The sequence below is a fragment of the Tamandua tetradactyla genome, chromosome 4 (genome assembly GCF_023851605.1).
Source record: "Tamandua tetradactyla isolate mTamTet1 chromosome 4, mTamTet1.pri, whole genome shotgun sequence".
In the NCBI taxonomy this organism is placed as follows: domain Eukaryota; kingdom Metazoa; phylum Chordata; class Mammalia; order Pilosa; family Myrmecophagidae; genus Tamandua; species Tamandua tetradactyla.
This window is the reverse complement of record NC_135330.1, coordinates 6811047-6828582: the sequence shown is the minus strand read 5'-3', so window position 1 is coordinate 6828582 and position 17536 is coordinate 6811047. Positions and strand designations below refer to the sequence as shown.

At 53.2% G+C, this 17536-nt stretch overlaps 2 protein-coding genes across 4 annotated transcripts; both read left to right on the top strand.

The window, feature by feature from the left end:
* Nucleotides 1-1916: 1916 nt before the first annotated feature.
* SLC39A1 (solute carrier family 39 member 1) lies at nucleotides 1917-5980 on the top strand. Of its 2 annotated transcripts, none has more exons than XM_077156231.1 (4): nucleotides 1917-1990; nucleotides 2668-2886; nucleotides 3062-3192; nucleotides 4350-5980. In XM_077156231.1, the coding sequence occupies exons 2-4, from the start codon at nucleotides 2700-2702 to the stop codon at nucleotides 5004-5006; spliced, it is 975 nt and encodes a 324-aa protein (XP_077012346.1). In that variant the 5' UTR covers nucleotides 1917-1990; nucleotides 2668-2699; the 3' UTR covers nucleotides 5007-5980. The 2 variants fall into 2 exon arrangements, with proteins under 2 accessions (XP_077012346.1, XP_077012347.1); XM_077156232.1 differs by having other exon boundaries at nucleotides 1920-1990; nucleotides 2655-2886.
* A 466-nt stretch (nucleotides 5981-6446) lies between these two features.
* CRTC2 (CREB regulated transcription coactivator 2) lies at nucleotides 6447-16105 on the top strand. Of its 2 annotated transcripts, none has more exons than XM_077156230.1 (14): nucleotides 6447-6695; nucleotides 9578-9679; nucleotides 9756-9874; nucleotides 10466-10525; nucleotides 11113-11181; nucleotides 11329-11432; nucleotides 11533-11562; nucleotides 11730-11794; nucleotides 11909-11958; nucleotides 12087-12331; nucleotides 12693-13096; nucleotides 14410-14679; nucleotides 15158-15344; nucleotides 15457-16105. In XM_077156230.1, exons 1-14 carry the CDS (start codon nucleotides 6549-6551, stop codon nucleotides 15675-15677), a joined length of 2073 nt encoding a protein of 690 aa, XP_077012345.1. In that variant the 5' UTR covers nucleotides 6447-6548; the 3' UTR covers nucleotides 15678-16105. The 2 variants fall into 2 exon arrangements, with proteins under 2 accessions (XP_077012345.1, XP_077012344.1); XM_077156229.1 differs by having other exon boundaries at nucleotides 11715-11794.
* Nucleotides 16106-17536: the final 1431 nt, after the last annotated feature.

The window sequence follows — 17536 nt, the reverse complement described above, 5'->3', positions numbered from 1 at the left end:
TCTAAGAAATGATGAATATGCATCTATGTGATGATATTAAGAATTACTGATTATATATGTAGAATGGAATATCTTAATGTTTCATTTGTTGTTAATTTTTTTTAATTAATAAATTAAAAAAAAAAAAAAAAAGAAATGCTCTCCTTGCTTTTGACTCTTTCCAGTGCTGGCGAGGGAAGTCGGGCAAAGAGAGTTGGTCTGATTCAGGGGTACAAATTGTGGTAGAGGGGTAGAAACCACAATACTTTTTGAACCGAAAGGGGGAAAACTGTAATAAAATAAGGCATCAGTGGCCAAGAGAGAGCAAATGGAGTCAAGAGGGTATTCTGGAGGCATTTCTTATGCAAGCTTTAGTTAGATAGTGCTAATTGCCATGTTTGGTAAACCCCAATCAACATTGCCCCTGTTGACTCTAAGAACACCTAGGCCAATTTTTAAACCCAAACACCCCTAAAGAGAGGGATAGAAAGATCAAAGGTGATGGTGGAGTTATACAGATAAGACAGGATTCAACAAATGAATATGATTGCTGAATCATTAAATTGATATCTCTTTTATTCCCTCTTATCTTAGAGCAGCTAGAGGTAAAACCTAAAATTGTGGAATTGTAACCCATGCCAAACTCTGAAATCTGTTCTACAACTAATTGTGAGGCTGTGCTTTGAAGTTTATTGCTTTTTTGTATATATATTATTTTTCACAAAAAGTCAATTGTGATGATAAAAAAATATTTATGTCTTCTAGCCTCCTATATTCTGGAGTAGTAGAAGGAAAAATCTGAGAGGATGGTATGGTAGCCCATGATAAACTCTGGAATCTGTCCTGTAACTACTTGTTGAAGAACGCTTTGAAAACTATTGCTTTTTTCTTTCTTTACTTTGTATATATGTTATATTAGACAATAAAAAGTTAGAAAAAAAAAAAAACAACACCCAGAGCTTAAACTGAGACTCTAGAAAGGTTTTATGCACTAGGTTTGCTTCCTGTAACCTATAATTCCCAGGTGCCTAGGCCAGGTAAATCCTGAAACCCAGAGGGACCAGCCTTTCCAAGATAATCAATTGCACCTCTCCTCCTTTAGCGTGGACACCGCTTCTCAATATGAGAAAGTCAGAACGGGCATTGCCCAAAGATCCCGACAGATTAGAATAAGGATTAAAGAAGAAGGAGGAGGTATAACAGAAAATGGGATTTAACAAACAACTCTGACTGCTGAATCACTATATTATTATTCCTCTAGCCTCCAGTATTTTGGAGCAGCTATGAGGAAAAATCTGAGATGATGGAATGGTAGCCCAGGACAAACTCTGGGATCGGTTCTGTAACTACTTGTTGACGTGTACTTTGAAAATTACCGTTTTTCTTTCTTTGCTTTGTGTATATATGTGTATACACACACACATATATTACATTTTACAATAAAAAATGTTTAAACAAAAAAATAAAAGCAAGTCCTAGGAAGGGAATGCTTTCCCTTTGTGCCTCAAGGGACCTCGGTCTTGTAAGAGATGATAATGAGAGTGGTCAAAGGCGAGGCAGATATCCTGAGTAGGTGAGAGGCAGAAGACCTGGAAATGTGGTGGAGGTGTTAGGGCAAACGAAGAAGCACCAACCTTGCCCTCTAGGTCTCCACCTCCGACTTCCAAAAATTTCCCGAATGCCCAACTCCTTTGTTGACCGGTCAGCTCGGGACCAGCTGGCCCGCACCCCTGAGCCCCAGGCGCGCAGCCCCTAAGCCTTCTCCCTCACCCCTCCCTCGTTCTCCTTCACTTCCCGCTCGCACCCGCCTCCGCACGTCTCCTGCTGCGGGTTCTGATTGGTTCGAACTCACGTCACTCGCAGTCGAGCCCCGCCCTCCCGGCGCCGTCATTGGCAGCCGAGCGCGGGTACGCAGCGGCTGGGGGCGGGGGCAGAGCGTGGGGAGGGGGCGGGAATTCCCGACTTCAGGCCGGAACCCAGTGTGGGTATCATGTAGCGAGACCCGAGCGAGGTGAGTCTGGGCTCCGAGGAGCTGGCGCGGGGTTTGCCGCCCAGGCCGGCGCGGGCCTCGGAGCCGGAGTCCCGCCTGGCACATTGTCGGTCTGCCTCGCGGGACCCTGGCGGCCTCGGACCCCGCCGCCCGGAGCGCGGACTTCAGACCCCAGCCGCCCAGTGGCCCTCTTCTTCGGCCGTCTGCCCCCGCGCCCTCCTGTGGCATGAAGCGGCCGCTGTCTGCTTTCGGCGGAAAGGGGAGCGGGAGGGCGGCCAGCTTCCAGACTCGCCCTGCCCGCTTGCTATATCCGTCCTCTTCCCCTCACCCACCCTTTCCTGGGGTCGGGGCCTGGCCTCTGCTACACCTGCAGAGCCCCAGTTCTGAGTGCTGTTTGGAGGCGGTCTCTGGTTTTCTGGGAGCTTGAGGTGAAAGGGTGATAAGATGCCCACACGAGCCTTTTTGTGCCTCAGTTTACCCCTTGCCTGGTCCCCGAGTAAGTTACTCGGGGTGGATAAGCCTGAAGGGGAAAGAGGAATGTACTGGGCATTGGTGTGGATGAGTCACCCCGGGTTGGGAAAGGTCAGAGAGGGGCTGGGGTGAGGAGGAAGCTGTACTCTGCCCATTAGCCTTCCCCTTTTCTTGCCCCATGTTTCCTCGCGTGACCATTCCCCACCCACTTTAGTCTATCTTCCTAGGTCTGAAAGTCATTGGAGCTACCACAGCTGCCATGGGGCCCTGGGGAGAGCCAGAGCTCTTGGTATGGCGCCCTGAGGCGGTGGCCTCGGAGCCTCCAGTGCCCGTGGGACTGGAGGTGAAGTTGGGGGCCCTGGTGCTGCTGCTGGTGCTCACCCTTGTCTGCAGTCTGGTGCCCATCTGTGTGCTGGGCCGTCCTGGGGCTAATCAGGAAGGCTCGAGTAAGCATCTCCCTCACTGCCCTGGAAACTGGGAATCTTAGGGTATAGGGAGGGCTTTCTGGGGTTTGGGGAAGTGGCTTAAGGAGAGAAAGGCAAGAGTAGCTGTTGCTTGCATTGGGGTCGTTGGGGGCTGGAAGTTCACCTGCTTACTTCCTGGTATTCCACTCCTGTCCAGCCTCCCGCCAGAAAGCCCTGAGCCTCATAAGCTGCTTCGCAGGGGGGGTCTTCCTGGCCACCTGTCTCCTGGACCTGTTGCCTGACTACCTGACTGCCATAGATGAGGCCCTAGCAGCCCTGCATGTGACGGTGAGCACTGGCTGGGCAGCGTGTGACCCTGATGTGTGTGGCACTGTCCAACGCCACAATTCTGGGAGAGGTGGTCTGTGTGTATCCATTTACGGGTCCCTCCGTGACAAGGTAGAAAGCTCCTGGTGTGTGACCCTATGAATTATGATTTTTGATTATAGTGTATAAGACTTTCTATGGGCTTCCACCCCCCTACCCACTTCCAGCATGACCCCTGTACACCCTTTAAGACAGTGTGAAGAACCTCATAACCACGTGCATAAGGTTGGGTTTCTCTGTTCCAGCCTCCAGGAAATTAACAGTACTCCAAGAATTATTGTCACCCTCCCACCACTCTCCTGAAGGGCTGGGGGTGGGGACCCTGTGGGCCTGGGAAAGGTGGGAAGCAATCTCCGGGATCTGGTATCACTGACAAAAAGGCCCAAGGAGGTGGGATGTGGGGAAGGACTAACTTCAAGGCACAGGAGAGGCTCATTATGGGAAAAACTGAGATAGCTGGGTGGTGGTATGTGAAATCATTCTGCACTTGTAGCTCTCTTCCCCTAAGACTGAGGAAGTAACCCTGGATGTAACTCTCAGTGTGTCTGCCATTGAGTGACCCCGTGTGTAAGCCTGGGTATCTCTGTAACAGCATGTGGCTCTGTGTTTGTGGAGGGAGAACAAGTGTGTGACTCTGTGTTTGTGTGCCTGTATGTGACACTTTTTGTGTATGTCCATATCCATGGCTCTCAATTAGGAGCAGTTTTGTCCTCTAGACGACATTTGGCAAGGTCTGGAGGCTTTTTTGGTTGTCAAAATCTGGGGTAGGGGAGGAGGCTGTGCTGCCGGCATCTGGTGGGTAGAGGTCAGAGATGCTGCTCGATATTCTAGAATGCACAGGTCAGCCCCTCCACGACAAAACTTATCCAGCCCAAAATGTCAATAGTACTTAAATTCAGAAACCCTGGTTTACATATAACCCAGTGACATCATAATCTGTGTGGCTATGTATCACTTTGTGTCTGTCATCAAGTTACTATCTTTGTGTGACTGAGAGGCCTGTTTCTGTGTAGGACCTCCAGTTCATATAGCTGGGCTTCCTGCAGAAACCGCATCCTACTCCTCCTTTCCATTCTTGGCCTGTCTCCTGACCTCTTTGTTGTCCCCTCTGCTCACAGCTCCAGTTCCCCCTGCAGGAATTTATCCTGGCCATGGGCTTCTTCTTGGTCCTGGTGATGGAGCAGATCACGCTGGCTTACAAGGAGCAGTTGGGGCCACCACCCCGAGAGGAGACAAGGGCTTTGCTGGGAACAGCAAATGGTGGACTGCAGCACTGGCATGATGGGCCAGGAGTCCCACAGGCAAGCGGAGCCCCAACAGCACCTTCTGCCCTGCGTGCCTGTGTCCTAGTGTTTTCTCTGGCCCTGCACTCTGTGTTTGAAGGGCTGGCGGTGGGGCTGCAACGAGACCGGGCTCGGGCCATGGAGTTATGCCTGGCCCTGCTGCTCCACAAGGGTATCCTGGCTGTCAGCCTGTCCCTGCGCTTGCTGCAGAGCCACCTGAGAGCACAGGTGGTAGCTGGCTGTGGGATCCTCTTCTCATGCATGACACCCCTGGGCATTGGGCTGGGTGCAGCTCTTGCGGAGTCGGCTGGGCCACTGCACCAGCTGGCCCAGTCTGTGCTCGAGGGCATGGCGGCTGGCACCTTCCTCTATATCACCTTCCTGGAGATCCTACCCCAGGAGCTGGCCACTTCAGAGCAGAGGATTCTCAAGGTCATTCTGCTCCTAGCAGGCTTTGCCCTGCTCACTGGCCTGCTCTTCATCCAAGTCTAGAGGGCCCCAGACAGGGGCAGGGGAAATTGGGTACCAGGTGCCCCTGCCCTCCCTCCTTCCTCAAGTGTGTGGGGGAATAGGTAGGAATGGGAAACAGGCAATGAGGAGTTCTCCTGGAGCTACAGATGGAGCGTTTCGGATTGACTGACCAGTGAGAGGAAAGTGGGCAGATGAGAGCCTTGTCGCAGGCCTAAGAGACGAGATGATCACGACACTAGAGGCATGATCGAGGGATATTAAGATTAGGGATGACACTGACTGCTACAATCAGGGGTTGTACACTACACATAGGGGCAAGCTGATACTGGGGATGCTGAGGTTGGGCACCCGGCTGCTGCTGTGTAGAGATAGGAAGAGGGGATAGGCCAGGAGTCAGCAGTCCTGTTGGTTCTAGCCCGTGTCTGCCACTTGGAGTGACCCCTCCTACTTTTCTTAGCTCCTACTCTCATATCTTCCATTTTCCTTATCCTAGGGGCTGGTGCCAAAGAGTTTCTTCCTGCCAGTTTGGTACCTTCCCTGGCCTCTCCAGCCCTGCTCACTCCTCTGTTTTTAAAGTGCCAAATAAATCCCCTCTCTTTTACTCAAAGCACAGTGACGGCACTGAACCCTGCCCAGCACCTCAGGGGTTTGCTTGCTTTTGATTTTGGTCACAGATCCTGGGGTAGGGCAGAATGTTTGCTGGGCTGGGGTGAAGGGAGGGTTAGCAGGATTGCAGCCTCCCACTGTTCCAGTACCTTAGGGATATAGGACATGGACATGATGTCCATGCCCAGATGATAAACACTGAGCTGCCAAAACTTTTTTTTTTTTTTTTTTAATACTAGAGGACCCCAGGCCGGGAGGAGAGGCTCACCCAGGGTTATTTTTGGGAAGGGAGGGCTGTGGATAAGGGTCATATTCTCTAGAATCTATTTTACTAACTGACTTGTTTTGGGATATATTGCCTAAATAAAGGATGTTTCTATAAATCTGTACCGTATCTGATTCATTTGACTTGGCAAGGGGTTGGGCAGGTGTCCAGCCTGGGAGGGCCCGAGTCCCAGATGTTTACTGCTGTTTTAAGATCCCTGTTCTGTTTTCATTCAGGCTTCTCTTGTCCCCTTCCCTGAAGATGACCAAATTTTTCCCTCCTTCCCTCCCTGTCTCCACCCCTTTCCTTTCCTCTCTCCAGAATCCCTCTCCCCTTCCAGCTCGTAGGCGTGGGACGAATTGAGAACTACTTTTCCCAGCTTTCCCCGCGCAGGGAGTCGCCGAGGGGGAGGGGCAAGGCCCCCAGTTCCTGGAGTTAAAGTGGCTTCTGGGAAATGGTGTCCGTTTCCCGCCCGCGCTGCGTGGTGCAGGGCGTGGAGGCGCCACGTAAACAAACTACAGTTCCCGGCGGCGCCTGCGCGCGATAGGCAGGGCCTATGCTGGGGCTGGGCTCGCGGTGCAAGCTGAGGCGGCGGCGGCGGCGGCGGCTACGGCTGGAAGAGCCGGGCCGGAGCCGGCGGCGGAGGCCGTGGCGTGTACTAGGAGGGTGGCGGGGAGGGGCGGGAGAGGAAGATGGCGACGTCGGGGGCGAACGGGCCCGGCTCGGCCACGGCTTCCAATCCGCGCAAGTTTAGCGAGAAGATTGCGCTGCAGAAGCAGCGTCAGGCCGAGGAGACGGCGGCCTTCGAGGAGGTGATGATGGACATCGGCTCCACCCGGGTGAGGGGCCGCGCCGGGGAGCGGGAGCGAAGCGGAGCAGTTACGGAGCAGGGAGCGGAGAGGCGGGGCGGGGGCGGGAGCCCTCGCTGAGGAGGCGGAACGCGGTCGGGGCCGCGGGAGCCGCGATCCGGGAGGCGCGGGTCGAGGGCGGGGGGACAGGAAGACAGATTTTGCTGGGGGAGTTCGAAACACCGGAGAGGTTGGCAGTGTCGGGGTGACCGGGGGCGGAGGGCTTGGGGCGGGAGAAGACGGAGGGGGGCGATGGTCCCCTGAGGCCGCGCGGAGGTAGGAGGTGGGTGGCCCTTGTGCATCCTTGACTGAGTCTGTTCAAGGACTCTACTGAAGCATCCCCGAAGTTGGGCATGGGTGGGGGTGCATGCCCCTAGCCTGTCTTCTCTGAATTAGTGCTCTCCATACTTGTCCGTCCGCCCTCTTATGCCGCTCTTGGCACTTTGGTACCTCCGGGAAAGGGCCCCTTGAGTGGTTTGAACAAGTAGCGCTGGGTATAGTGCGGCAGGAAGTCCCCTCCTGCGTCCCGTCCCTTTGCTTCCTTTTTCAAATACTTCTTGTGGTTTCCTGACGTGAATGAAGATGAGGTCCATTGCTCACAGACTGGTGCTTGATGTTTTGCCCTGGCTGCCTTGGAGAGGTAGAGCTTTGAATCCTGAAATCTGTTAGCCAGTTATCTTTGGGTTTTGAGGAACCCTCTGATTTGCAGAGCTTCCTAGAGAGATGGCTGCTTTGTGAGTCAGTATGTGGGGTGCGCCATGGAGAGTGCTCTGTCTATAGGGAATATTCATTCTTAGGAAGTTCCAGAAAGAAGGCATCCTGGCAGAGCTCTTGTTGAAGCCCCTCTGGCCCTAGTTTCTTGCTTCCAAGGCTCCATGTTAGAGGGAGCAAGGGGTGGGAGTTTGCCCAGTTGGCACGCAGTCCTAATTTAGGCACACATTGTTCTCAAAACAGCACGTGAGGATATATATATATATATTTATATTTAATATTTACTGTAAAAACTTAACATAAACATTCTTGACATCCAAACATTCAGTACATGGTGTACAATCAGTGGCTCACAATATCATCACATAGTTTTGTATTCATTAGCAGGTGAGGATATTGTAGTGATCTCTCCTGGCAGCAAGCTAGAGAGAATTTAAGGGAAAATAATAGACCATAAATACCACATTTCCAGGATCTTTCTGCTAGTCTGGCTGTCTGTAATTGCAGCTGTCAAATGATCGTGACTCTGACTGATTGTATTTGTGTGTATGTCTTTCTTGACTCTGTTAGTACTTTTTTTGTGTTTTTTTCCCCTTTGAGTCTCTGGGGACTGTGTGCCCCAGTTTGTGGGGAGTAGAAGAAAGAGAGTGAGGTGCGGTGGGGAGGCAAATCTGGTATGTGTTAGGGTATGTGTATGTGCACGTGTGCATAACCCACTTTATCTACCCTGAGGATCATGATCTAACTTTTCACTGTTCCCCTTTAGGAGCTTTTGATCAGGATGGGCGCAGAAACAAGAGGGTGGGAGAGAGAGAGGCTGATCTCCCATTGACAGCGTGAGGCCATGCCCTCTGGACTGTGACTCCAGCAGAGGCCTGGTAGGGTCTTAGGGCTCATATGCGCCAACAGAGAAAGGGTGTGGGAAACTCAAAGCTGGGGCTTCTATCTTTGTGGTCCTAGGTCAAAGGGTCAAAAGGCCCCTTACATCTACTTTGCCCCTACTAGGTAACTTCTCTGTTGCACAGAAAAGTCTAGTGGGCACACATGGCCAGGATCTGAAAACTCAAGAGTCCAGGGTTAAAGATAAGAGACATGGGGCTTAGTCTGTTATCTTGCAAGCTGAGAGAGCTCATTTGAGACAGATATGTCCTTGGGGCCTATCCTGCCGAGAGGCTGGGGTTGCCACATATATTCATAGGAGTCTTGAAGTGGCTGGCATGGTACCTACTGAACTCATAGGGCTGACCACCTGGAGCAGAAAGTCAGTTTTGATGTTGGCCTGTGTACAACACTGTGACTCTGGAAGCACTTGGAACTTACCTTTCCTCAGCCATCCTCTTCCCATAGCCTTACTCTGAGTCTATTTGGTTGGTAGCATTGGGTGAGCCTCGGAAATGGTGGTCACTTCTCACAGAGGGACATGAGAAGTTCAGATGAATTAAAGCTGTGCTTGAGCAGCTGATTAAGGGTCTCACCACTGTGCTAGGCAAATCTCTCCAAAGTGGGGGTAAGGCCAGGGAGATGGCTCTGGCTGAGGTTGGCATTGGTGGTTTACTTCTCCCTCCCCCACCCCTGTGCTCCCGCTTTCCCTGGCAATTTAGGATGCAGCAGAAGAATACATGTGACAAACTCCGTGATTTGAGAGCATCTTTCCTTAGATATTCTAGCTGTGGAGGTGCAACTCTGTGCAGTCTTCCTAAGACTGGGCACGTGGCTGGATCTAGAAGCCGGTGCTCATCTACAGTGAGAAGAAAAGAGGCAGGCAGAAATGGCTCTGTGGCATCCACCTGTGGCTTTCCCCTTGCCTTCTAATTAGTCTTGGACACATCTGGAAGGGAAAACAGAAGTGCTTAATAGGCACCCCTCCCCATGAATTAGCCCATGTGACTAGCCTGGGGGCTCCTAGCAGCCCCTCGGGGACTCTGCTTAGATTGATGCCAGCTGGGACAGGCGTGTCTGGCAGGTGATGCCAAGCAGTAGTGATATCACTGATGAGGGTGGCCTGCAGAAGGGCTGGGGTCCAGCATTGGTGTGCTTTTTTCTGGTAGATCTTTTAAAAAGCAGCGGCAGCATATCCTGGTGACAAGAATGGCAAGGGTGGCCAGGGAGAACAATGTTCGGGACCCTCCGTGACATTCCCATTTGCCCCCCCCATGTCTCAGTTACAGGCCCAAAAACTGCGACTGGCCTACACAAGGAGTTCCCATTATGGTGGTTCTCTGCCCAACGTTAACCAGATTGGCTGTGGTCTGGCTGAGTTCCAGGTGAGTAGACACCAGCCGGGGAGCCATGGAGGGTCTTAGGCAGCTTCCTCACTGACTCACCTGTCCCTTTTGGCAGAGCCCTCTCCACTCACCTCTGGATTCATCCAGGAGCACTCGGCACCATGGGCTAGTGGAACGGGTGCAGCGAGATCCCCGCAGAATGGTGTCCCCACTCCGTCGCTACCCCCGCCACATATCCTTCACAGTGGGCTCCGAGGGTTCTGCAGGGTGGCGGGACAGGTTGCCTCAGGAGCTCAGGGTAGGAAGGGTTTTTAAACACTGAACAGTCCATCCTTGTGTAGGAGCTCTCCTACACCCAGCCTTCCCGAAGAGTGCCCATTCAGCCCGCGTGTCTGTGCTGGCTGCCGAGGCTGTGCACTCCGGCTCTGGCTGCCTTTGACTGCCCTCACTTCAGCTCACCTTCTGCTGCCACAGGCAGAGCTTCTTGATATGTCTCCTGCTATAAGGGGCGTGGTTCCCGCTCATCACATTTCTCCTGGCTTTCCTGTTCCCAACTTTCAAACTCAGAGATTTCCACAGAATTGTTTTCTCCAAGCCCTGTCAATATAGTCTATATTTTTCCAGTCCCATTAGGCTTGATTCCCTTCTCCTCTTCCATTTTTAAAATTTTATTGTTGCCCTTTGTAGAGGAGGTGAAAGGTGTCTATTTCTTGAAACAACTCAACGGCTGCCTCCATTATTCTTCTCTCATCTGGTGTCTGTCCCATACATCCCCTCCCTTCTCATCCCTTTCCCACTTTTTTCTTTAATTGGTGCTATTCACATTGACAGCTCTCCCTACAGTCCTGCCTACTTATCTCCTCCCCCGGAGTCCAGCTGGCGAAGGTAAGTGCCTAGGGCAGCCAGGATTTCCTACCCATTCTCTGACATGTTTGTGGAAAGAGCTTGGGTTGGGGCTGGGATTGCTGGACTAAGGTTTCAACATTGCCTCCTCCCATAATGGCAGAGCTGGGAGGGGTGGGGGCAGGTGGAGTAGGTGGGTCAGAGTCCAGTCTCAGTTGTGTTGACATGAGTGGCCAAGCCTCCCAGTTCAGCCAGGACAAGACCAATGGGAACTGTGGCCAGGCTGGGGAGTGTGGAAGAGGGAGGGAGCAGTGACCGAGAGGCAGATGAAATGGTTATCTCCTGCCAAAAGTGGATGCCACATATAGGGCTCTGGCACTCCTAGATTTCTGAACCCTTCCCCTCGTCCACCTCACCCCCAGTACCCATACCCAGAAAATTGCTGGGCTCAAAGATTCCCATTTAGTGTGTCCTGACTGAGAGAAGTTGAGAAGTTTCCAGATCACTGAAGTTGATTGGGGAGGGGGTTCATGAATCAAAGCCCTTTTTATACCTCCACCTAGGCTGCCCTACATTTTCCAGCCTGCATGCCTGCCCTTTTGTCTTTTGACTTTGTTTTTCCATCCCAGGACGATGCCCTGGGGCAATTTCCCTGCAGAGAAGGGGCAGCTGTTTCGACTGCCATCTGCACTTAACAGGTGATGGCCGTTGTCTTCTTTAGGCCACATCCCCTTCTTGTCTCTAGTTCCTGGGGCTAGTGTTTTTCCTACTGGGCAGGGCTTAGAGACCAGGAAGACCTGTCACTGGTGCCAGCTCCTCTCTGCTCCTCTCCACTCCCCCTGCAGGACAAGCTCTGACTCTGCCCTCCACACGAGTGTGATGAACCCCAGTCCCCAGGACACGTATCCCTGCCCCACACCTCCCAGTGTCCTGCCCAGCCGCCGTGGGGGTAAGTGTCTGGGTCCCAGGGTAAGGAATAGTCTTGGAGATTTTATTTGAAACAAGTAGGCAAGTAGACATTGCAGCCAACTCCACTGCTTCTCTTATAGGTTTTCTGGATGGCGAAATGGACTCCAAAGGTATGTGTTTCTCACCACTTGTGGGCACTGTATACCAAAAAGTTGGGGCCTAGTGTTAGGAGCTTTGTGCAGGGCCAGGGGACATGACTCCCTCTTGCCTACCTCTTCCTTCTGTCTTCCCTTCCTGGCTCTTCCAACCCTCCCATCACCAGTCTTTCTCTTTCAAGTCCCTGCTATTGAGGAGAACTTGGTAGATGACAAGCATTTGCTGAAGCCATGGGATGCTAAGAAGGTAGGCATGGGCCACTGGGTGGCACCCACTACCCTTCTCCTTCCCATGGGGTGGGCCTCCCGGGGTCTCCTCCTGCATAGTCCTCGTTCTTCACCTTCTTCCTTCTCTCCTCAGCTGTCCTCATCCTCCTCCCGACCTCGGTCCTGTGAAGTCCCTGGAATTAAGTAAGTACCTCTGTGCAGTGGGCTGAGGGGGAGGGAAGGGAGCCACAGGTAAATAGAGGAGCCTTTTCTCTGTTCTTCTCTGACCACTGCCCCCTAGTAACACCTTTCATTTTCTCTTCTTCCCCCAGCATCTTTCCATCCCCTGACCAGCCTGCCAATGTACCTGTCCTCCCACCTGCCATGAACACAGGGGGCTCCCTACCTGACCTCACCAACCTGCACTTTCCCCCACCGCTGCCCACCCCTTTGGACCCTGAGGAGACAGCCTACCCCAACCTGAGTGGGGGCAACAGTACCTCCAATCTGACCCATACCATGACCCACCTGGGCATCAGTGGGGGCCTGGGCCTGGGCCCCAGCTACGATGCACCAGGTGAGTGGCTGTCCTGGCTCTGTGCCCATGGGGTGTTGCCTGACTGGAGGGATGGGGGAGTGGAGAGTCGAGCACCTGGGATTCTACTGTGACTGCCCACACCAGCTATCACCCGTCTATCCCAGGAGGCTCTCACTACAATTTTCAACCAGTGAGAACTGGTAGGTGTGACTTTTCCTAGAAAGAAGATAGGGAGCAGCAGCCCCAGGTGGACAGTGTCAACTTCACTGTCAGGGATAGAGTAGGGAGGACTTTGTGTTGCCACTTCCATAGTCTGGTCACTGCTACCCATTCCATGCGGAAAGGGGCCCAGTGCCCATCAGTAATGTTGGCATCTCTGGTTTTTTGTCTGTGCCTGCAGGACTTCATTCACCTCTCAGCCACCCATCCCTGCAGTCCTCTCTAAGCAATCCCAACCTCCAGGCTTCCCTGAGCAGTCCTCAGCCCCAGCTCCAGGGCTCCCATAGTCACCCCTCGCTGCCCGCCTCCTCCTTGGCCCGCCACGCACTGCCCACCACCTCCCTGGGCCACCCCTCACTCAGTGCCCCAGCCCTCTCCTCCTCTTCCTCCTCCTCCACTTCATCCCCAGTGCTGGGCGCCCCCCCTTACCCAGCTTCTACCCCTGGGGCCTCCCCGCGCCATCGCCGTGTACCCCTCAGCCCCCTGAGTTTGCCCGCGGGCCCAGCCGACGTCAGAAGGTCCCAACAGCAGCTGCCCAAACAGTTTTCGCCAACAATGTCACCCACCTTGTCTTCCATCACTCAGGTATGCGTGGTTACCTTCCCTACATGTCTGTCTCCTTTCCTTTTTCACTTCTGCCAAATTCCTTTTCTCCCACCCTCCTTTCCTCAAATACCTCTTCTTCCGACTGCGAGTACTCCCTTATCTCATCCATCTCCTTCTGTTCTTCTGTCCTCTACCTGCCCCATCTTTTATCCATGTTATCTCTTCTTTGCTTAAGAGTACAAACCCCAGGGTTAAGCTTTTTGGTTTCAAATCCTGGCTCCACCTCTTATGAGCAGTCTCTTTGGACAAGATATTTAATTTCTGTGAGCCGCAGTATCCTCACCTATAAAACAAGCTTGGCATTGTGAGGATCAAATGAGATAATGTACCTTAATTAGCCTAGGCCAGGTACATGGTCAATAAATGATCACTTATCCTCTCCATTTTCTTCCTTCTCTTTTCCTTCTATGGCTCTTTTCTTTCTTTTTTCTCATACTGCATCCTTGTCCATCTCCTTTCCCGTTTCTCCGCCTTCTTTCATAGAATTGATAGAATCAGAGACTTCTGGATCAGGAAGGCCAGTCCTTTTACTTTACAGATGAAGAAACTGGGGCCCAGAGGGGACGTTACCTTCCCATGTTTACACAGCAGTTTAGGAGGAATGGGACATGAATACAAAACTCTTAACTTTAGAGGTTTTTCCCAGTGCTAAAATTCTTAGGTCTTCCCGTCCCTCTCCATCTTTCTCTTCTTTTTTGTTTTCTCTGCTCCCCTTTTTCTTTGACCCTAACGCCGTTCTTTTCCCTTCCTCTGCCCTACTTTCTCTTCCTTTTCCCTTGCTCTTCCCTGGAATGTGTGTTCTATGTTTCATCTCTACCCAGGTACCCTCTCCTGTAGGAAAGACTGAGGCCAGGCCAACATGGGCTCTCTGTTCTTTCTTGGAGCCTGGAGTGAGCCTAACTTCCCTCCTCCTTTCCTCTTTTTCCTCCTTCCTCTCTCCCTGCCTCCCTCCCTCTGTCTGCCCTCTTCAAAGCTTTAGAACAGCAGTTCCCAACTTCACTATTGTGTTATTGATCACTTGTGAGGTATGTCAGAAGTAGTTGATTATTAACAATAGAATGATAAAATTAAAAAATTGTTTACTTTTGAAATGGATTTTAAATGATCCTTGTGTTAATATCACTCAGTCACTTTCATTCTGATAGCATTTTTTCAGTAACTTCACCTACCCATGGGAATGTTGTCTTGCTTGAATTGAGAATGGTTGCAACCTAGGAGGGTGGGGGGTACTAAGTTCTTTCTTGGGGGCCACGGAGATGTAAGCTTCCCCTTTTTTCCTTGCTTTTCTTCAGGGCGTCCCCCTGGACACCAGTAAGCTGCCTACTGACCATCGGCTGCCCCCATACCCATATAACCCCCCCAGTCTGGTTCTGCCCACCCAGCCACCCACCCCAAAACCTCTGCAGCAGCCAGGGCTGCCCTCTCAGGCCTGCTCAGTGCAGCCTTCAGGTGGGCAGCCTCCAGGCAGGGATCCACACTATGGGACACTGTACCCACCCACCTCCATTGGGCATGGGCAGCAGTCCTACCACCGGCCAATGAGTGACTTCAGCCTGGGGAACGTGAGTGCCCAAACTCCTGGCTTAGAAGCAGGGAAAGAGCTGGGGTTGGTCAAGGGGGCTAAGCAATGTCTCTGGTATACTCTGAATTGGGAGATCAAGGCCTAGGGAAATTCCCCCAGATAACACAGCACCTCCAGCTTAGGTCTCCTCTCTTCCTGCATTGTCCCCACCTATCATATACCTGCTCCTCTCCACATAGTTACCTCTGTTCAGCTTGCTCTTTGATGACTGCTGCTTTGACCCATTCTCTTGGCCTGCACATACTCTGTCCTAGCAGGTACAGCACCCATGCGCATCTTGGGACCCTGTGCTTTCACTGTTGCTCTGTTTGCTGCCCCTTCCCCCTTTGCCTGCCTCTGTTGCTGGAGGGCATGGAGATAGCTTGACCAAGGGGATGTGTTAGCAGGGTGAGGCAGGGGCAGGCAGGAACACCCTGTTCTGAAGCCCACATCCTCAAGGTCTGTCTGTGTGTCCATAGCTGGAGCAGTTCAGCATGGAGAGCCCATCAACCAGCCTGGCACTGGATCCCCCTGGCTTTTCTGAAGGGCCTGGATTTTTAGGGGGTGAGGGGCCAGTAGCTGGTCCCCAGGACCCTCATGCCCTCAACCACCAGAACTTGACCCACTGTTCCCGCCATGGCTCAGGGCCTAACATCATCCTCACAGGTGAGGGGTTGTGGATGGTGATGGGAGTGGAAGGAGGGAGTGATACCTGCAGCTCCACCACCGGAGGTTGACGGATCTTGGAAGAGTTCACCCATTTGCTCTGTCTACACAGGAAACTCCTCTCCAGGCTTCTCTAAGGAAATTGCAGCAGCCCTGGCCGGAGTGCCTGGCTTTGAGGTGTCAACAGCTGGCTTAGAGCTGGGGCTGGGGCTGGAGGATGAGCTGCGCATGGAGCCCCTGGGCCTGGAAGGGCTAAACATGCTGAGTGACCCTTGTGCCCTATTGCCCGATCCTGCTGTGGAGGATTCATTTCGCAGTGACCGGCTACAGTGAGGGGACCTCATCAGCACCCTCTTCTTGCCCCCATCTCCCATCACCGTCCTTTTCCTCCCTTCCCCCTGGCCAGTAGAGATTCCACTCTCTGCCCCCAGATCCTCTTTCTAACATGAATGAGGGATCCCAAGAATGAAAGAAAGCAAGGGGTTTGTCCAGGTGGCCCCTGAATTCTGCACTAGGGGTAGGCCGGGGGATCTCAAGGGAGGGCCTAAAGCACTTGTAACTTTGAACCGTCTGTCTGGAGGTCAGAGCCTGTTGGAAAGCAGGGGGTAGAGGGGAGCCCCCAAGGCAGAGTTTGTCCGGATGCCTGGAGGTGGGCAGGGCCAGCCCCTCCTCACCATTCTTCCCCCTACAATGGAGGAGAGAGCCAGAGTGGATATTATTTTTTATTAAATATATTATATGTTAATAAAAAAATCATATCAAACCCCTAGTGTGTTGGGCTCCTGTTTGGGATAGGGTTGGGGATCTAGGGAATTCATGGGGCCCTAGCCCTTTCATCTGCTGTGCTTTTTTTCCATCTTAGCACCACTGTGCACGGTAGAAACCTCCCAGCCTCAGAATTTATGTGCAGTATTGGACATGGGGGCCCAGGCTGGATTTAAGCCTCCATCACAGCAGGAAATAACTTTGGGTGCCCTCCTGTTCATCCAGGGCCTTCCTGGGCATCAGGGGCCCTGTTTGGCCAGACAAGTTTCTGCTCTTCCTCAACCCTGGGGCCTGGCAGAGTTGGGTGAATGGGAGGTTGCTGGCTGGGCTCACAGGTCTCGTCTTTCCCATAGAATGACCCCATCTCTCCCCAGGGCAGCTGTTCTCAGTGCAAAGGCTCCTAAGGAGAGGGGATTTAACACCTACAAACTCCAGGTAGATCTCTGACTGGCTCCCTTGGCTTTTTGACCCTTTAAGTCAAGAGGACCTGAAAGTTAGACAAGTGGTACCTGGGCCCTAGATCTCAGAGAAGCCTTCACTCCTGCCCCTCACCATGTACGACTTCACTCTCTTCTCATTTGTGTTTTAATTCATTCGTTTAATTCATGTTTTAATTCAACAGATGCTTGAATGCCAGCCATGTTGTGAAGAGGTTTCCTCTTTTTGGGTTGGGTTGCTAGCCCTCTGACTACCTGTGCCTCTGCCCTCTTCCCTTTTCCCCATCCAGCATGGTGAGAAGGGTAGTGCCCCTCCTCAGTTCCCATCCCCACAGCTCTATTCTACACCCTTCAGTCTGGGCCTCTCCTCTTCCTCTTTCCGAAGCTCTTGTCATTTTCAGAAAAAGAGAACTGAGAGCTCCAGGCCCTGGTCGGAAGGGAGTGCAGCATGGCCCTAAACCTCGAAGTGGGAGTAGCTACCTGGGTCCCTGCAGTCTAGGCCCTCACCCACGCCAGCCTGAGGGCTCCGCACACCGCATGCGCGGACTGTCGGACCCAGGGCCGGGAGGGAGCGCGCCCGGGATCTCTGGAGCCGCCTGGGGTCAGTGTCCAGCGGCTTCGGCCGGGTGGTGGGAAGCTGCCTGGGTGCAGAGGGCCCTCCCAGCCGCCAGGGGTCGCGCTGCAGGAGGCCGGGAGCTAGGCCGGCGCTGCCAGGGTCACGGCCGCCGGCCGAGCGGGGGGTGGGGTGGGGGGTGAGGATGGGGGGGTAGCGGCGGCGCCCGCGGTCCTGGAGGGGGCGGGGGGGGAGCGGAGAAAGCGGGGCGCGCGGAGAGGCGCGGGGCCCCTAGTGCCGCGGGCGCCCAGAGGCTCGCGCTGTCCGAGGAGGCGGCGCGGCAGCACAGTCCCGGAGTGGTGCAGCGCGGCGGGGCGGCTGGGACCGCCGGGATCTCCCTCCACCGTGCCTGGCGCCCGGGCGCCCTCCGTCGCCTC